Consider the following 15,795-nt stretch of genomic DNA (forward strand, 5'->3'; position numbering starts at 1 on the left):
TGGTTTGCATTAGCTAGGTTGTGATAGTGCTCACCCTGGTGCTACACTAGGCCACTGCCGTCACAGAGTCACAGAAGTTTAGGGCTGGATGGGACCTTGTGAGATTGTCGGGTCCAGTCCCCCTGCTCGGGCCAGGAAAGACTGCTGGTGTCAAATAACCCCAGCAAGGTGTGCATCCCATCTCCTTTTGAACTCTCAAGGTACCTGGTGCCAGCCTCCATGAGCTCGTACCTTCTGGGAAAGACAGCCACCCTTTGGGGACCCCCAAGGATTTGGGGAATGTGTTATGAAGCTCCCCCAGCTCTTGGTGCATAGGCAGGATGCCACAGGGGGTCTGTGCTTCTGCCTGAATCCTGCCCCCTACAGATCAGCACTGTCCTAAAGCAAGAGCACAGAGCAGCTGAGGCCAGGCTCTGAGGTGTCCTTTATTGACTGTTCACATGGGAGCCACTGCCAACATTAATTGCACTGCCAACATTAATTGGCTGCTATGATCTCATTGATCCAGGGCCTGAGCTTGGAGACACGGGTATAAACACCGGGGCTGGAGGGGGAGCAGGTGTTGCTTCCCCAAGAGACGATCCCCACCAGGGTCCAGATGCCATCCTTCTGGCACACCAGGGGGCCACCAGAGTCACCCTGCAAGAGAAACAGCAGCAGGAGGTTGGGGTGGGGGAGCCTTCAATCCTGTGAAACAAATCATCGAGGATCTGCCCACCACCCCTCGCTCTTCAACAGAAAAAAGCTTCAGGGAGTGCGTATGTGCTTTCACGGATGGATCAGTATATCCAAGAGAGTGAGTGCAGGGACCACAGGCAGGGATGAGGAGGGGTGGATGGAGAGGAGCATAGCTACTGTGCGGTGAGACTAGTGCAGTAGTGGATGCAGGCATGGGATTATAGAAAGGTAGGACTAGAAGGGACCTCATCAGGGCATCTAATCCAGTCTCCTGCTTGGGGCAGGATTGTCCTGGCCTAAACCTCCTGGCCAAACTGTCTGTCCAAGCTGCTTTGAAAATGTCCAAGAACAGAGAGTTCACAACTCCTCTAGGTAGTCTTTCCGAATGCTTGACCACCCTCACAGTCGGAAAATTCTTCCTAATCTCCAACCTAAATTTCCACTGTTGCACTTTGAAGCCAGTGCTCTTAGTCCTGTCCCATGTAGTCACAGAGCAAAGGCTATTTCCATCCTCTTTATAATTTCCCTGCAGGTGTTTGAAACTGCTATCAATCTTGTCTTCTTCAGGCTAAATAACCCTACTTCTTCTAGCCTCTCCTCATAAGTCATGCTTCACAGGCCCCTAGCCATTTTTGTCACTCTGCTAGACTCATTCCAATCTGTCCACATCTCTTCTGAAGTCTGGACACGACACTCCAGGTGAGGCCTCACTGGTGCTGAAAAGAGTGGAAGACTCACTTCTCCTGATTTACAAGTGACACTCCTATTAATATAATCCAGTGTTGGCTTTTTTTCAGCAAAAGCACGCTGTTGGCTCCTATTCAGTCTTTATCTGCAGTACTGCAGCTCAGGCAATATATATTTGTGGGTCCAGTTATTTAATCCCAAGTGCAGAAATGTAATGAATTTCATCTGACTGATTGCAGATCACTTCTCCAGTCTTTCCAGGTCATTCTGGATTCTAGCCCTACCCCCCAGAGTGTCTGCAACTCCACCCATCTTGGTGTCACCTGCAAATCTGCTTAGTTTGCACTCAGTCCTGTCATCCAAATGACTAGATGGAGTGATGGAGACAGTGGAAGGAAGAGCTGGAGCAAGGAAATGGCTAGAAGGTGAGCATCCTCAGGGTACTGGGGCTTCCTGGGCAGATGGAGAGCCTGGAAGTAAGGTAAAGGAAGGCTGGGTGGAGGGATGGGTACCATGCAGGAGGAGGCTCCCTTGGCACCTGCGCAGACCATGCAATCCTTGATCCTGTAGCTCCAGTATGACTTGCACTGTACATTAGTCAGGAGTGGAAGGGCCACCTGCTGCAGCTTGTCAGGGGTCTTCTGAGCTGCAAAACATGGCAAGGAACAAGGAAAGCATTCAGTAGAACAGTGCACAGTGCACAGGCCCCCAGGTCCTTGGGCATGCATTCCTGGTACTTTCTACCCCAGCAGACCCAGAACAGGACAGAGCTACCTTGGAGCCTCAGGTCCTCACAGTCTGCACAGGGGGAAAAACAGGCTGGGGCTCCAACAGGAGGGACTGTGGCATACACAGGACTCGGGGTGCCAGTTTTGGTCCCCTTAGCTGGTCCACTGTGTTCCCAAAGAATGAGTGGAGGTGGAGGAGTTGAGAAGAGGGGCAAGAGCTGAGTTAGCGGGGGCAGCTGGCTGGAAGTATCACCCGGCTGGGCCCCGAATGCTCTCAGGTGGTGAGGGTTGTGAGCAGCAGGAGCAGCGTGCATGCTCAGAGACCTCACCATTGGGGTTGGTCAGGCCCCACCCTGTGGTGACACAGGTTATGCCTCCAGAGAAGTATTCGGTGGCTTCAGGCAGGCACACAGGAGACACACGGGCCGTCATTTTGGCTGGAGTGGCCAGTTTCAGCAGAGTGATGTCATCTCTGAGTGTGAGCATGTTGAAATTGCGGTTCTTGAAAACCTGTCAGAGAAACAGAGCAACACTCTGAGACCTGGTGGTATCCAGGAAACCCCACACTGATCAGGGACCACTGCACAGGACCCTCACAGACCAGGTCATACCCCAACAGACCCACAGAGACCAGGGATGATGTCTCCAGGACCCACAGAGACTAATTCCACCAGCACAGGACTCAAGCGGAGGACACGGCTCCCCCAGCAGGAGCCCAGGGTGACCAGGTCCTCTCACAGCAAGACCCATGGAGGCCAGTTCTACCACCACTGAGAGCCCAGGGAGACCATGTCCTTTGCCCCACGGGAACCACAGTGCTCTTACTGTGCACTCACTACACATTCAGATGGGGTGTGATGGGCATGCAAAGCTCTGTGCATGTGGCAAAGTGGGTATGTCCCAGGCTCCCCTCAGTGACAGAGGATGATGCTCTAGCCTGGCCCCATGGAGAGCGGTGGGATCCTGGGCAGCCTCGGGGTGGGCACAGCACAGAGCCAGCCACCTACCTGGGCAATTTTCAGGACTTGTACATCCTCTCCTAGAAAGCCCAGGTCAAATGCACCCAGCACCACACGGTCAGTTGTCCTGCAGAGGGGGAAGCACAGGGAAGTCACACTCAGGAGACATGAAGTGCACCTTTCCTCCTACTGCCCTGAGCTTTTCATAGAGGCTCTGCAGAGTGGTTCTTAGCCAGTCACACTCTGGCATGGCTACTGGGAAGCCTCTATGCAAGGATGGAGGCAGGGCATTGATGGAGCAGCAGGCATCAACCACAGATGGATCTTGTGAAGCAGCCCCTGTGGCAGGAACCTGGTGCCCTGCTGCACCTCATCCACCCCAGCGCAGTTCCCTGAGAAGATCCAGACTTTCATGCAGTTTCAATCCAACCAAATTATCTCCAGTCCTCCCTGTCTCGTTCTATGTCCCCAATGACTCCACTGTGCAGGAGGGCAAAAGCAGGGCACCTACTTGACCCCACAGTGGGCTGCAGTCACCACCCAGTCTTCACTGATCAGGGAGCCGCCACAGAAATGGAACCCAGTATTATCCTGTGATGGGGAGAGGAGACAATGAACAACCTCGGCCGTGGGGTAGGCACGCGCCAGGGACACCCCTTCCTCTGGATCCAATCCTGCCAGCCTGGCTCCTACAGAGATGCTTTTCCAGTCTTTTTCCCCATTGCAAAGACCCACACTGTCCCAAAAGCCCTGCAAGTGAGCACAGACATTGAGTCACGGGGTCTGAGCCAGCATCCTCTGAGCTCAGCAAAAGCCTTTTCCCCAGTTTCACATAGCTGTGAGCACAGTAGTTCACCTGATGGGAACAAGCTTACAGCCAGCTTTGCCCATAGTGCTCCACTGCTGGGCAGCCCCTCTGGCACAAGTTGGGGCACTCTACCCAAAGATCCCAGAAGGAGGCCTCCTCTTCCAGAAAGTACCTGAGCTCCACTGGCTACCTTGGCACAGGAAGACCCAGTAACCTGCACTTAGCTGGGAACCTGCAGCTGCCAGCTCTGAGTGGGTGGGACCACCTGCATGGAGCACCACACCCTGCCCTCTGCTCAGCTGCGCCCTGCTCCTTCAAAGTTGGGCCCCTCCTGGGTTTGTGTCCCATCTGGGCACAAGGGGCTGTTGGGCTCTCACCTGCAGGGAGACTTGCCAGGGCCAGGAACCAGGAATCGCCTCCTCACCATTCACAATCCGGGCATAGCCACTGATGATTGGCTGAATGGCAGGGGTGCCGCAGCCTGGAGAGACAGCAAGGGTGTTCATAGATTCATAGATTGTAATGCTGGAAGGGACCTTGGAAGATCATTTTGGGTCTGCCCCCCTGCACCAAGCAGGAAAGATAACTGGGGGTCAGGTGACCACAGCAAGGTGACTGTCCAGTCTCCTCTTGAAGATTTCCAGGATAGGTGATTGTACCACCCATGGGCAACTGGTGCCTCCCAAGTCTGGGGAGGCACCAGATTGCCGACTGGGGGGGTGAGTCCCCCGGAGGCCGATCGCTGAGCCCAGAACCACCAGCAGTGAAACTGGCAAAACCAGAAGTGCACTTCCATCGACACCTCCGGTTTTGTGACTGGCGCTTCCAGGGGGTGCACGGCCAATCTCAGGGGGTGCACCTGCACCTGCTATGCATTGCCAATGGCACCACCTCTGGAGGGAGCTTATTCCATGCTCTGGACAGCCTGACTGTGAAGAAGTTTTGCCTAATGTTGAGCCTGAATTGATCTTCCAGGAATTTGTGGCCATTACCCCTGGTTTTCCCCTTGGATGCCCTGGTGAACTGAGCCCTTGATGTACTCCCCTAGTGTAGTGGGAAGCTGCTACCAGGTCCTCTCTCAGCCTTCTTTTCCTCAGGCTGAAGAGTCCCAGGTACCTCAGCTTTTCCTCATACGGCTTGCTGGGTAAGACTCTGATCATACGTGTGGCTCTTCTTTGGATTCTCTCAAACTTGTCCGCGTCCATGTTAAAGTGCGGTGCCCAGAACTGGATGCAGTGCTCCAGCTGCAGTCTCACCAGTACTGAGTAGAGTGGAAGAATCACCTCCTTGGTTTTGCTGGAGATGCATCGATTGATGCCTGCCAGAGTATTAGTTGCCCTACTGGCTACAGCATCGCACTGCCGGCTCATGTTCATACTGTGCTCTATTACTACCCACAGGTCCTTTTCATTCATGTTGCTGGTCAGTTTGGTGCTGCCAAGTCTGAAGGTGTCTTATGGGTTGCTTGTCCCCAGGTGCAGCACTTTACATTTCTCAATGCTGAACTTCATCAGATTCTGATCCGCCCAACTTGCTACCCTGTCTAGGTCTGCCTGTATCTATAGCCTACCTTCAAGCATGACCACACTTCCCTGTAACTTGGTGCTGTCCATGAACTTGGCCAGTGAGCTCTTCACCCCCACATCCAAATCGTTAATTAAGATGTTGAAAAGTACTGAACTGAGCACCAGCCCCTGCAGGGCACCACTGCCCACTTCTCACCAGATCTGTTCACTACGACTCTCTGGGTCTTATCCTGCAGCCAGGTTCTCACCCACCTGACTGTCTTGGAGTTAAGCCTACAATCCTCCAATATTCACATGAGGACATCATGGGACACTAGATCAAAGGCCTTTTGGAAGTAAAGGTATACAATATCAACCTGCTCTCTCATGTCCAGGTGGCGAGTTACCTGGTCATAAAAGGAGATAAGGTTGGTAAGGCAAGACCTGCCTGCAATGAAGCCATGCTGGCTGTCACTCAGAATCTTACCTTCTGCAAACTTATCACAGATAGACTTCTTGATGAACTTTCCTAGGATTTTCCCTAGGATGAAAGTTAGACTGATTGGCCTATAGTCACTTGGGTCCTCCCTCCTGCCCTTCTTGTGGATGGGCACAACATTGCCACGAGCTGTGGAGGAGTTTTGCCAGGTGTTCTGCAATGACATCAGCCGGCTACTTCAGCCCTCTCAGATAAAGATCATCAGATCCTGCTGACTTGTATATGTCTAATTTTTTTAATTGGTCATACCCCAATTCTACAACAATAGTAGGAAGACGATTATTGCTACCGTGCTCATACTCTACTTCATCTGGCATGGTTTTCCCCTTGGTCCGGTGAAAGACTGAGATGAAGCAGTCATTCAGGGATTCGGCTTTCTCCTGGTAACCAGCTCTCCTGAGTTGTTGAGCAATGGCCCCACAGTCCCATTTGTTTTCCTCCTATTCCCTATGTACCTAAAGAAGAACTTCTTGTTGTCCTTGATTCCCATTGCTAACCTAAGTTAGATTGCCACTTTAGCCTGTCTTATCTGTTCCCTGAAAATGTGGGCCATCGTGCAACAGTCTTCCTTGGGGCCCACCCTGAGCCTCTTCTTTCTTAAGAGGACCATGATTTCCCTGTTTAGCCAAAAGTGTTTCCCAGCTCTTCTGTTACCTTTTCTCCACATGGGAATGGGCTTCCTTTGTGCTTCAAAGATCATGGCCTTAAGGAACAATCACTCTTCATGCATACCTTTCGCCTTCCATCCCTGGTCCCACAACACTTGCTGTACTAGTGACCTAAGCTTGTTGAAATTTGCGTTTTTAAGTCCAAGACTTCAATCCTGCTATCCGATTTGTTTGCCTTGCAATGGACAGTGATCACAACGGTTTCATAATCGCTGTCGCCCAGACTTCCTTCTATATTTAAGTCGGTCACCAGATCATTTCCTTTGGCCAGGACCAAGTATAGCAGAGCATCACTTCCGGTTGGCCCACGCACCTCCTGAGTCAGGAAGAGCTCCTTGACACAGGTCAGGAAGGATCACAACTGATCCAACGTGGCCGAGCGTCCCTCCCGGGAGATGTCTGGATAACTAAAATTGCCCAAGACAACCATGTTACATGTGCAGCCACAGTCAATTCTCGAGCGAACTCCAGACTGAGTTCCTCCCCCTGGTTTGGTGGTCTGTAGTATACACCTACAGTTAGGTCTCTCTCAGTGTGCCCCCACTCACCCTGCAACTTGAACCAGAGAGCTTCAAGCTGTCCATTTCTGGAGCCTATGTCGGCCTCCAAGGAGATGTACTCCTCTTTCACATTGAGAGCAATGCTTCCATCTTTCTTCTCCACCTGGTCCCCTCTATGCAGGGTGTGGCCCTCTATAGCAACACTCCAGTTGTGTGAGGAGTCCCACCAGGTCTCCGTAATCCCTGCTAGATCATAGAGTTATCCAGGCCCCTTGGGGTTCATCACAGGGAATGACTGTGCAGAGGCCCAGGGGCTCCGAGTGCATTCTAGCTGTGGCTGGGCAGTGATGGGGCTGGTGTCCCACTATTTGGAGCACTGACCTCCTGGGTCAGCCACCCTTCCTGAAACCCCTTTCAGGAGGCCCCAGCCCCATGTCTCTCTTTCTCCCACATCCAGGTCTAGGTGACTTACAGCACTTGCCCTCAGCATCAAGATTACCTGCCCAGGCGGTGCTGATGAAGGCCAGACAGGGCAGGATCCAAAGGAAAGCCATTCTGCTTCTCGTGTGGGTAACAGAAAGCGCTCCATGGATCTTGTCCCATTATATACCAGACCAAGGCAGCTCTGAGTGAGGAGGTGCTTGGGAAAGGAACAGGCACCAATTTGCTGCTCTCCTATCTGGAGACCTTGGGAGATAATGGGGCAGCTGTGTCACACCAGGCCTGGGGAAGCCATGGGCAGAGAATCAGGGGCAGGCTGGCAGGATACTGGGCTGCATCAGGTTATGGGATATCAGCAGCTGCTCTGTGGGAGATCAGAAAGCTGGGGAACTTCCCATGAGCAAGAACTGATGGGCTGAGGCCTGAAGAGCAGGCCCATCAGGGAGACACTCTTGAATCTTGCCTTTATCTTGAGTGAGCAGCTCTTCTCATCCCAGCCCTTTGGTGTCCTGCCAACCTCTCTAGGGAGGAGACTGCATCTCCTCACACCCCCTAGTTTGGTTTATCATCTGCCTGCCCTTCCTTCAAATAATAGTCTCACCAGTAGACTACAGCCCATGCACCTCAGCATATTCTTTGGTATCCTTGGGGAATTAACTCATGGTCATTGGGGGGATACAGCTGAACCTAAGGACTAAGCTCCTCAATCAGAGCAGACACAGAACCCGTGTTGACCAGGCATGGTAACACATACTGCCCAGAGAGATATAGCCTACCACCTGCACAGACAGAAGCTGACATAGCTTCGTTGCTTGTGTTCCCATTAGTCGGATGGGAAGTGCTTTCTCTTTGCATAGTGCAGTAGTTGCTGTTGGTGAGATGAGCTGTGCTATGCCCCTCAGATTTTCTGTGGCAGGGTTAGGGGCAAGGTGCATGGGGGGATGGTGTGGCAGCACAGTTACACCCCTTTTAGGCAGGGCCATGGATCAGCTCTCGGTGCAGGGTCTGGGGTGGAGGGGAGTGAGCACTGCCGCATCTGCTTTTGCCCCATTGTTGGATCCGCTCTGGGGTAGGGGAACCAGGATTTCTTCACAGAGGAGGATAGGAAGTGCAGGGAGCATCAAGAGAGGACCGAGCTGGTCTTTGGTATCAGGAGTGAAGAGCCAGTGACCTGGCATGCTGGCATTAGCCCAGGAGTATAAATGGCCTGTACTGCCCCCTGGGCAGCAGTGGTGTGTGGGGCAGGGGCAGTAGTTGGAGGTTGGCTGCTGCTGGGGGACATGGCATGATGTGTGTGCTGAGTGGCCAAAAGAACCCACTGATTTTTGGCAGCAAAAAAAATATCATCTGCAACACCCTGGCTGCTGCTCCTGCACCATGCACCATGCACCACGGCCCTGCTCTGCCTTCCTTGCTGCTGGAGCTGGAGCTGGTGAAGGGAAGGTACCCTTAGGCAGTGCCTAGGACTCATGCCCACCCATTCTTATGCCACTTCATTTCCCCCTAGAAAACCAGGCCCATATCTGACTTTGGTGTCTTCGTCTGACTTTGGTTGGCTGTGTGAGCACCTGCCCATCTTTCCAAACCAAACATACTGCCTGGTAGAGCTGGTCATCTCTGTGGTCATTGCAAGTCTCCTCTTAAATAGCTGGGCAGGCTGCAAATCAAGCCTGGGTGAACAGCTCAAGGTGTGGTATGTTCTATTTACTTGCAAAGGCAACCCCTCATTTTTCCATGGACAGAAGGAATCAAACCGACTAGAGGCAGCTCCCCTGCCTGGAGTGCACAGGTCCCTGCAGGGCCCCCACTCCAGGCCTTTCCTCCACAGCATGCTACCAACTTTTTCAAGCTGTCCTGGGGCTTCTAGTCTGTCTCCAGGGTTTAGGATTGTAGGGTCATAGGAAAGAAGGACTGGAAGGGAACTCACAGGTCATTTAGCCCAGACCCCTGCTCAAGGCAGTGTCACCCCTGAAGTCAGCTTCCTGGCCAAGCGCTTGTCTAACCTGTGCCTGAAAACTTCCAAGCATGGAGATTCCACAACTTTTCCAGGCAGCCTGTTCCAATGTTTGACCACCCTCACATAAAGTTCCTCCTAATCTCCAACCTAAATCTTCCCTGCTGCAGCTTGAGGCCATTGCTCCTAGGCCTTGTCCCCTATCACAGAGATTTTTTTTTAATTTAAATTTTTCATGTTCCAAGCCAAATCAGCCAAAACAAATTCCAAACCCAAGAGTCAGTCCAGAACCATAAGTGGCCCTACTACCGGCAAACGTCCTCCACCCCCATATGGGGCTTCAGATGTTTCCAAAACTTTTGGTGGGCATCCTACTTGCACGCCCATGCCTGGAGGCTTGTGGTTCGAATGCCCTTGAGTTTTGCTTGCCCTTAGCCGTAAGGCTCTTGGAGCAAGCAAGGGAGGAGGCTGAGAATTTTTTTTTTTTTTTTGTAAAAATATGTGTGTGTGTGTATATGTATGTGTGTGTGTGTGTGTGTGTATATCTATCTATAGCTATATCAGGTTATATATAGCTACATTCCTAGTATCACACCACAAAAAAAAAAAGTTTCACCCATTACAAAAACTGCACTTGCGTACCCGTACAAAGGCCTGCTGGCCACCTGAACCCTTTACAATATCCACATCCCATGCAACACACCTAAAATAAGCAAATCCTGGTTCCTTGGACCAGGCAACACTTTCTTTCCATCCCTGCCCCACTTGCGGGGTCACATACTCAGTTCACCTGTCGTCTATGTTGTTGTCACTCCAGCTCCCGCTGGAAGACCTGCTGCTGCTGTTGCTGTCCTTGGTTCCTCTTGTCTCTTCCTCTTCCTCTCTGTCACCGCCCAATTCTCCACTCAGGGGACGTTGGATGATCCTGTGCCACATGTCTCTGTGCCAGGTGGCTTTGGCTGCGTCCTCTCCGTCCTCCATTACCGATTTCTGGTAGTAGGTCTGGAGTTCGCCCAGAGCCATTTTCACACAGCCTACTACCCCTACGTCCGTGTGACTGCACAGCAGGAGGTTCGTGGCCTTCCACAGTGCGCTCCTGACCCAGGATGCAAACTGGTCGAAACGGGGCAACGGGTTCCCCTGGTGTTTGGCGAGGTGTCCGTACAGCACCGCTTCTCTGGTTAACCAGCTCATGCCAGTCACCGCTTCGCAGAGCTGCTTCACCCTTGTCCATACCTCTTTGGCTCACGTGCAGAGCCAAAGGACATGGTTGATTGTCTCGGTGGCTCTGTGGCAGTTGGGCCACGGGCAGCTGGGTCTCCCCAACTGCCCCTCTCTATGTCTCTGGGCCCTCGCTGGCAGGGCTTGGTGGGCTATGAGCCAGTTCAGGTCCTTGTGATCTTTGTGCAGGTCCTTGTGATCAAGGCACTCCCACACAGCCTGGCATGCATTGCCCAGGAGCAGGTCCACGGGCGACATGGTGTCCCTCAGCCTCACTGTCTCACTGGATTTTCTTGTGGTTGCTCATGGTCGCGGGGCCTGCGCTCTGCAGGCCGTACAAACTGTGGCACTGGTTCAGGCTCTCATAGAGTCACGGTGAGCCCATGAGCCACGGTCTGTGGTTGGTTGGGGTGAACACCCACCAGTGTCTCAGGATGTGCCCTGCAAAGTATCTCACCAGGCAAGTGGCTTCTGCGTCTGCCACCAGCTTGCAGATCAGGCCCGTATACTTGGCCCACAGGAACAGGAGGATGTCTGGCATGCCCATGCCCCCAGATACCTTGTCCTTTACAAGGTCTTCTGGGCGGCCTTTTCCCATCTGGAGCCCCAGAAGAAGACGCACATGGCCCTCTGGATCCTGTGGGTGACATGCTCAGAAGTGGGGAAGACCAGTGCGATGTACAGAAGCACTGGTAACAACACCGCCTTCACAAACACGGCGTGCCCCCCCCCAGTGCAAAGGGCACGCATGTGCCACAGCCCCTGTCTCTGCTTACCTTTGCCTCTGTCTTCTTCCACACTGTCCTGCCACTCAGCTCAGGGTCGAAATCTATCCTGAGGATCCTGATGCCCTCGCAGGGAACAGAGACCCCCAGGGACTCCAGGTCCCCGAGCTCGCCCACGGCAAGGCAGGTGCTCACGTTGAGCTTGGCCCCTGCCACTGCCTCATATACCTGAGTGTGCGCCAGGCCTCTCTCTGCCAACCACTTGTTCCAGGACAGGCTGTTCAAATCATCCATGTAAGCCAGGACCTTGGCCTCTCAGTTGCTGCGGCCCAGGATGTGGACTCCACGGACCCCTGAGCCCTGCAGCGGGTGCTGGGCCAGGGGCTTGATGGCACAGATGAACAAGATCAGGGAGAGCGGGGAGGAGGCTAAGAAGTGTCCATTTCCATCCTTTTTGTAATCAGTCACCTTTCAGGTATTTGAAGACTGTTATCAAATCCCCCTTCAGTGTTTTCTTCTCCAGACTAAATAAACCCAGCTCTTTCAGCCTTTTCTCATAAATGTTGCTTCCCAAGCCCTAAATCATTTTTGTTCCTCCGTGCTGGACTGCTTCCAGACTGTCCACATCCCTCTTGAAGTGTGGAGTCCAAAACTGCACGCTGTACTCCAGGTGAGGCCTCGACAATAGTGCAAGAATCACTTCCTTTGATTTGCTCCTCTTTGCTGACTTGAATCTTCTGCATCACCTCCTAGATAGTCTTACACAGCCATAGCAACCACAGTTCCCTCAGATCTCAAGGGCTCTTTTTATACATTAATGTTAGCACACAGGAATGTTCCTGATTCCTTTGACATTGAATCCCAGGGGCAGGTGAAACCAGGGTGAATTTGCAGCTGTTAGTTTCATATGGTGCTGAGAAAAGTGCCTGTTTATTAGGTCTGTGTGAAGCAGCTAGTATTCGCTTCAGATTCGGCCGATTCAGGGGACAGTGATTTGATGCGGTGATTTGAATCACTGTCCCGATTCAATTCAGCTGAATCTGACTCAGAGATTTGGCTGCTGAATCTCCAAATCTTCGAATCAGCCAGGCCAGGCCCATCCACCACCCCTCTCCCAACCCGGCAGTGGCTGCCCCAGCTCCTGGCACTCATTAAAAAAAAAGCACGAACTCAGCGGGTGCTGCTGGGCAAGGGACGATTTCCACTGCCCCCAACTGCCCCACACTGCATAGGGGGCTCTGCATGAGCCCCCCTTGTCCCTCTTGCTCTCCCAGCCCCCCATGCGTGCCCTGCCTGGGCCAGCTCCAGCCCTTGAAGAAAAAAAAAAGGAAACTGCCCCAGACTCACCACTCCTGCCAGCAGGGGGTGATCCCTGTTGCCCCCCGCTGCCCCCCGCCATGTGGGGGGCTCTGCATGAGCTCCTGAAGCCCTGAGGCCGCAACCCCCAGCGGTGAGTCCTGGGGCTTTTCTTGGGGTTTTTTCTTCTTAAAGGGCCGGAGCTGGCCTGGGTGGGGCACCCATGGGGGGAGGCTGGGGAAGTTGGGGGGGATCAGTGGACTCATGCAGAGCACCCCATGAAGCACGGGGAAGTGGGGATTGCCTCCTCCCACCCAGCAGCACCCAGTGTGCAGTGGGGCTTTTTTTTTAAGTACAGAGCTGGGGTGGGTGTGGGCAGCCATGGGGGGGCTGAGGGAGTGGGTGGGGGTCAGAGGGCCTGGCAGGGGTCCCCCCATGGTCCCCTCCCTCAGCCCCCTCCCCCTCCCAGTACTTACTAGCTGGGAGCTGGGGACTGCCCAAATCATCAAAGCTGCCCGAATCTTTTCTGAAGATTCGGAGAGGTTTGAATCAATTTGGACCTTTAAATTGGTCCCCTGATTCAATTCGGATTCAAAGATTCAGCCACTGAATCAGGCCAAATCTCCTCCGAATTGAATCACCACCCAAAGCTTCACACAGCCCTACTGTTTATCCAATGAGATGGGAATCTCAGGCTTCAGGGAGGTTTACAGAGCTTGTGATTGAGACATCCTGAGGGTGCTCAAGAAATACCAGGGATGGCGGAGGAAGAGAAAGGGGTAGGGAGGGGCAAACAGAATTCAGTGATACCCTCAAGCAAATTCCTGTCCTAAAAGACTTTGAAATCCAAAGTTTAATAATATCTAAACAGTGTGGAGTGCATCTCCGATCTTCTTTTTCCTTAAGGATGTGATTTATTTTTGCTACCCATCTGTGTACTTTTTCTTTTCCTCTCTCTCTTGAGATTTATTCTGTCTTCACAATATTTGATACTTCTCTCTACAGCGTGGATCAGTTTAGGGCCATGCAGTCTCAGGGGCTGAGTTGGGTGTGCTGAAAGCACAAGAAATACTCATGTGACATAGCAGAACTCATGTGGGAACCTGCAAATCAACCACACCCACCAGGTAAGGGGTGCCTCAAGCTCAGCTCCTGCTTCCACCAGAGCAAATGCCTCATGATTCAAAGGAAGATGAGTACCACCAACAATTCATCAGGCCAAATGTGCAGGTCTGCATGGAGGAGGAACTACTCTGATTCCATATGATTGATTTGTGAGCACAGAACTTCATCATTGTCACTAATTCAGTGTTTCAGACCGCCAGGCTCTACAGTCTCTCTGTGAGCACCCCTTGAAGCCAGCCCAGGCAGAGTTTCTGGTGCAGGTAAAGCCCTCTGCCTCCTTTGACTCTGAGACCAGGCCTTTAGGTCATGGCCACCTTTGTCTCCATGGCCTACCGGTGAGTGCCGGATGGCTCAGCTCTAAATGTGGACTTTACCCCTTTAAGAAAGGGAGTGCAAACAGAAGTGAAATACAGCAGACAGGCAACCTTTCTAAAGCATGGTAACTTATTGCTCAGCTGTTATAGACCAGGCAGCTTCCTTGGATTAAAAAGGCAAGTCAAACCTAAGCAGAGTGCATGTCAGCAAGATGGACAGGTCTAAGTAGCCATGTCTTTGGAGGCTTATGCTGTCTGAGATTGTGGAGTTCCTGCTGTGGCCCTTTTTCTAGGCAGTTTGTCTCTGCTTTGTTTCCTTGTTCTCTGTCCTGGGTGCCAGCCCTTGTGAGTTACTCACTAGTTACTGGAGCTTCATTATATTGTCTCAGCTGTTCCTTCTGTCAATGAATCACCCTGTTCTGTCCTTTATAGTCCACTTCTAACCAGGCCAGGCAGCAAGGTATAGACTTCCACTTCCCCCATGCTCAGGTGCAAGCTAGCTCACACAACCCCGGAATATGACAGCAGGTACAAAGATGGGGAACTTAGGTGCACAACAAAATCATGAACAACTCTGCCTGCTCCGCAGTCACCTTGTTACCTAAGTGTGCCTCCCACTGAAGATCCAGACCAGTCCTTAAACTGGTGACTGCCTTCAGCAGTGAGTTCCAAAGGTTGATTTTAAACTGTGTGATGAATGACCCATGTACCTCTTTGTTGGTACCACAGATCTATAGTTAGAATATTATTATGATTAAAGGCACTAACAGTTGCCAGCAGGGGAGTCTTTGATCAAAAGAGTATCAAATCCTATTGATTCCAGTGGAGCCCAATACCCTTGTTCAGGCTCAATGGATATAGCACCCAAGCCCATTTACATGTGCTGATTTAAGATGTATTAGCCATTTTTAAGGCATGTTAAGGGCACTGGTCTACACATGCACACTCTTACCGTACCTTAAAAATGGCAATTTTATGCTATTCATACCTAAATTTGATACCCGTGTAGATGCACACCTAAATTGCCTTAATGCTCATTAGTTTAGGCGCACATAAAAGCATGTATTGATGTGCCCTTTATGTAACACTTGTGAGAGTACTGCCCAAAGCTCCAGGCCACACAGGAGATCAGAGCTATGCCTTGTAGCTGGAAGGATTGCCTAGTCACCATTGCAGGAGCTAGCATATTATGTTATGGCCAGTGTGTGTTAAATCAAACAGCCTGGAGAAGTTGCAATGAAAACAGGAGTGAGAGGAAGCAGACGTACAACGCTTCCAGAGCTCACTGGAATGGCAAGTTCAGGGATTTGTGCGCAACGAGCTTCCAGCTATTGCTTGTTTCCAGGAGAGCAGGATGTCAAATGCCTTCTTGTAAGCAAACAAATTTACACCAAAGAATAACCCTGGTTTACATCCTCCCTTTTCTTTCATAAGGAGAAATGCTGTACAGCCTGATTATTGGCTAACTGCCTGGGATAAAGACAGCAACTAACATAAAGCTGTCAGCACCAGGGGGAGAAGGGAGGAGGGCTCCATTTTTGCCATCCCCACAATAATTCTGATCACCACAATCAAATCCCATCTAATCCAACTCCTCTGAAGGCTAAACAACCCCGACTTTGCCAGCCTTATATCAAGCACAACCTACTTTTCCAAGCATCTTTGTCACATCTTCTCTGCCCATTTT

At 51.9% G+C, this 15,795-nt stretch overlaps 1 protein-coding gene across 1 annotated transcript; it reads right to left on the reverse strand.

Annotated features, from left to right (window-relative positions):
• Nucleotides 1-477: 477 nt before the first annotated feature.
• LOC109310777 (chymotrypsinogen 2-like) lies at nucleotides 478-7,586 on the reverse strand. The gene is made up of 7 exons (XM_019536134.1): nucleotides 7,532-7,586; nucleotides 4,238-4,341; nucleotides 3,564-3,643; nucleotides 3,101-3,179; nucleotides 2,423-2,603; nucleotides 1,878-2,011; nucleotides 478-639 (listed from the first exon to the last, which is right to left on the reverse strand). The coding sequence occupies exons 1-7, from the start codon at nucleotides 7,584-7,586 to the stop codon at nucleotides 478-480; spliced, it is 795 nt and encodes a 264-aa protein (XP_019391679.1).
• Between the last annotated feature and the right edge of the window lie 8,209 nt (nucleotides 7,587-15,795).

This window comes from Crocodylus porosus, unplaced genomic scaffold (genome assembly GCF_001723895.1).
Source record: "Crocodylus porosus isolate Cpor-Errol unplaced genomic scaffold, CroPor_comp1, whole genome shotgun sequence".
In the NCBI taxonomy this organism is placed as follows: domain Eukaryota; kingdom Metazoa; phylum Chordata; order Crocodylia; family Crocodylidae; genus Crocodylus; species Crocodylus porosus.

What these genes read in the sequence shown, in the direction of transcription:
- LOC109310777 (XM_019536134.1), bottom strand. Translation starts at nt 7,586, where the DNA reads ATGGCTTTCCTTTGGATCCTGCCCTGTCTGGCCTTCATCAGCACCGCC. An exon ending in AAGTCCTGAAAATTGCCCAG is followed by an intron (nt 2,604 to 3,100) that starts GTAGGTGGCTGG and finishes TTTCTCTGACAG; the next exon opens with GTTTTCAAGAACCGCAATTT. An exon ending in AGGGAGCCTCCTCCTGCATG is followed by an intron (nt 640 to 1,877) that starts GTACCCATCCCT and finishes TTTCTCTTGCAG; the next exon opens with GGTGACTCTGGTGGCCCCCT.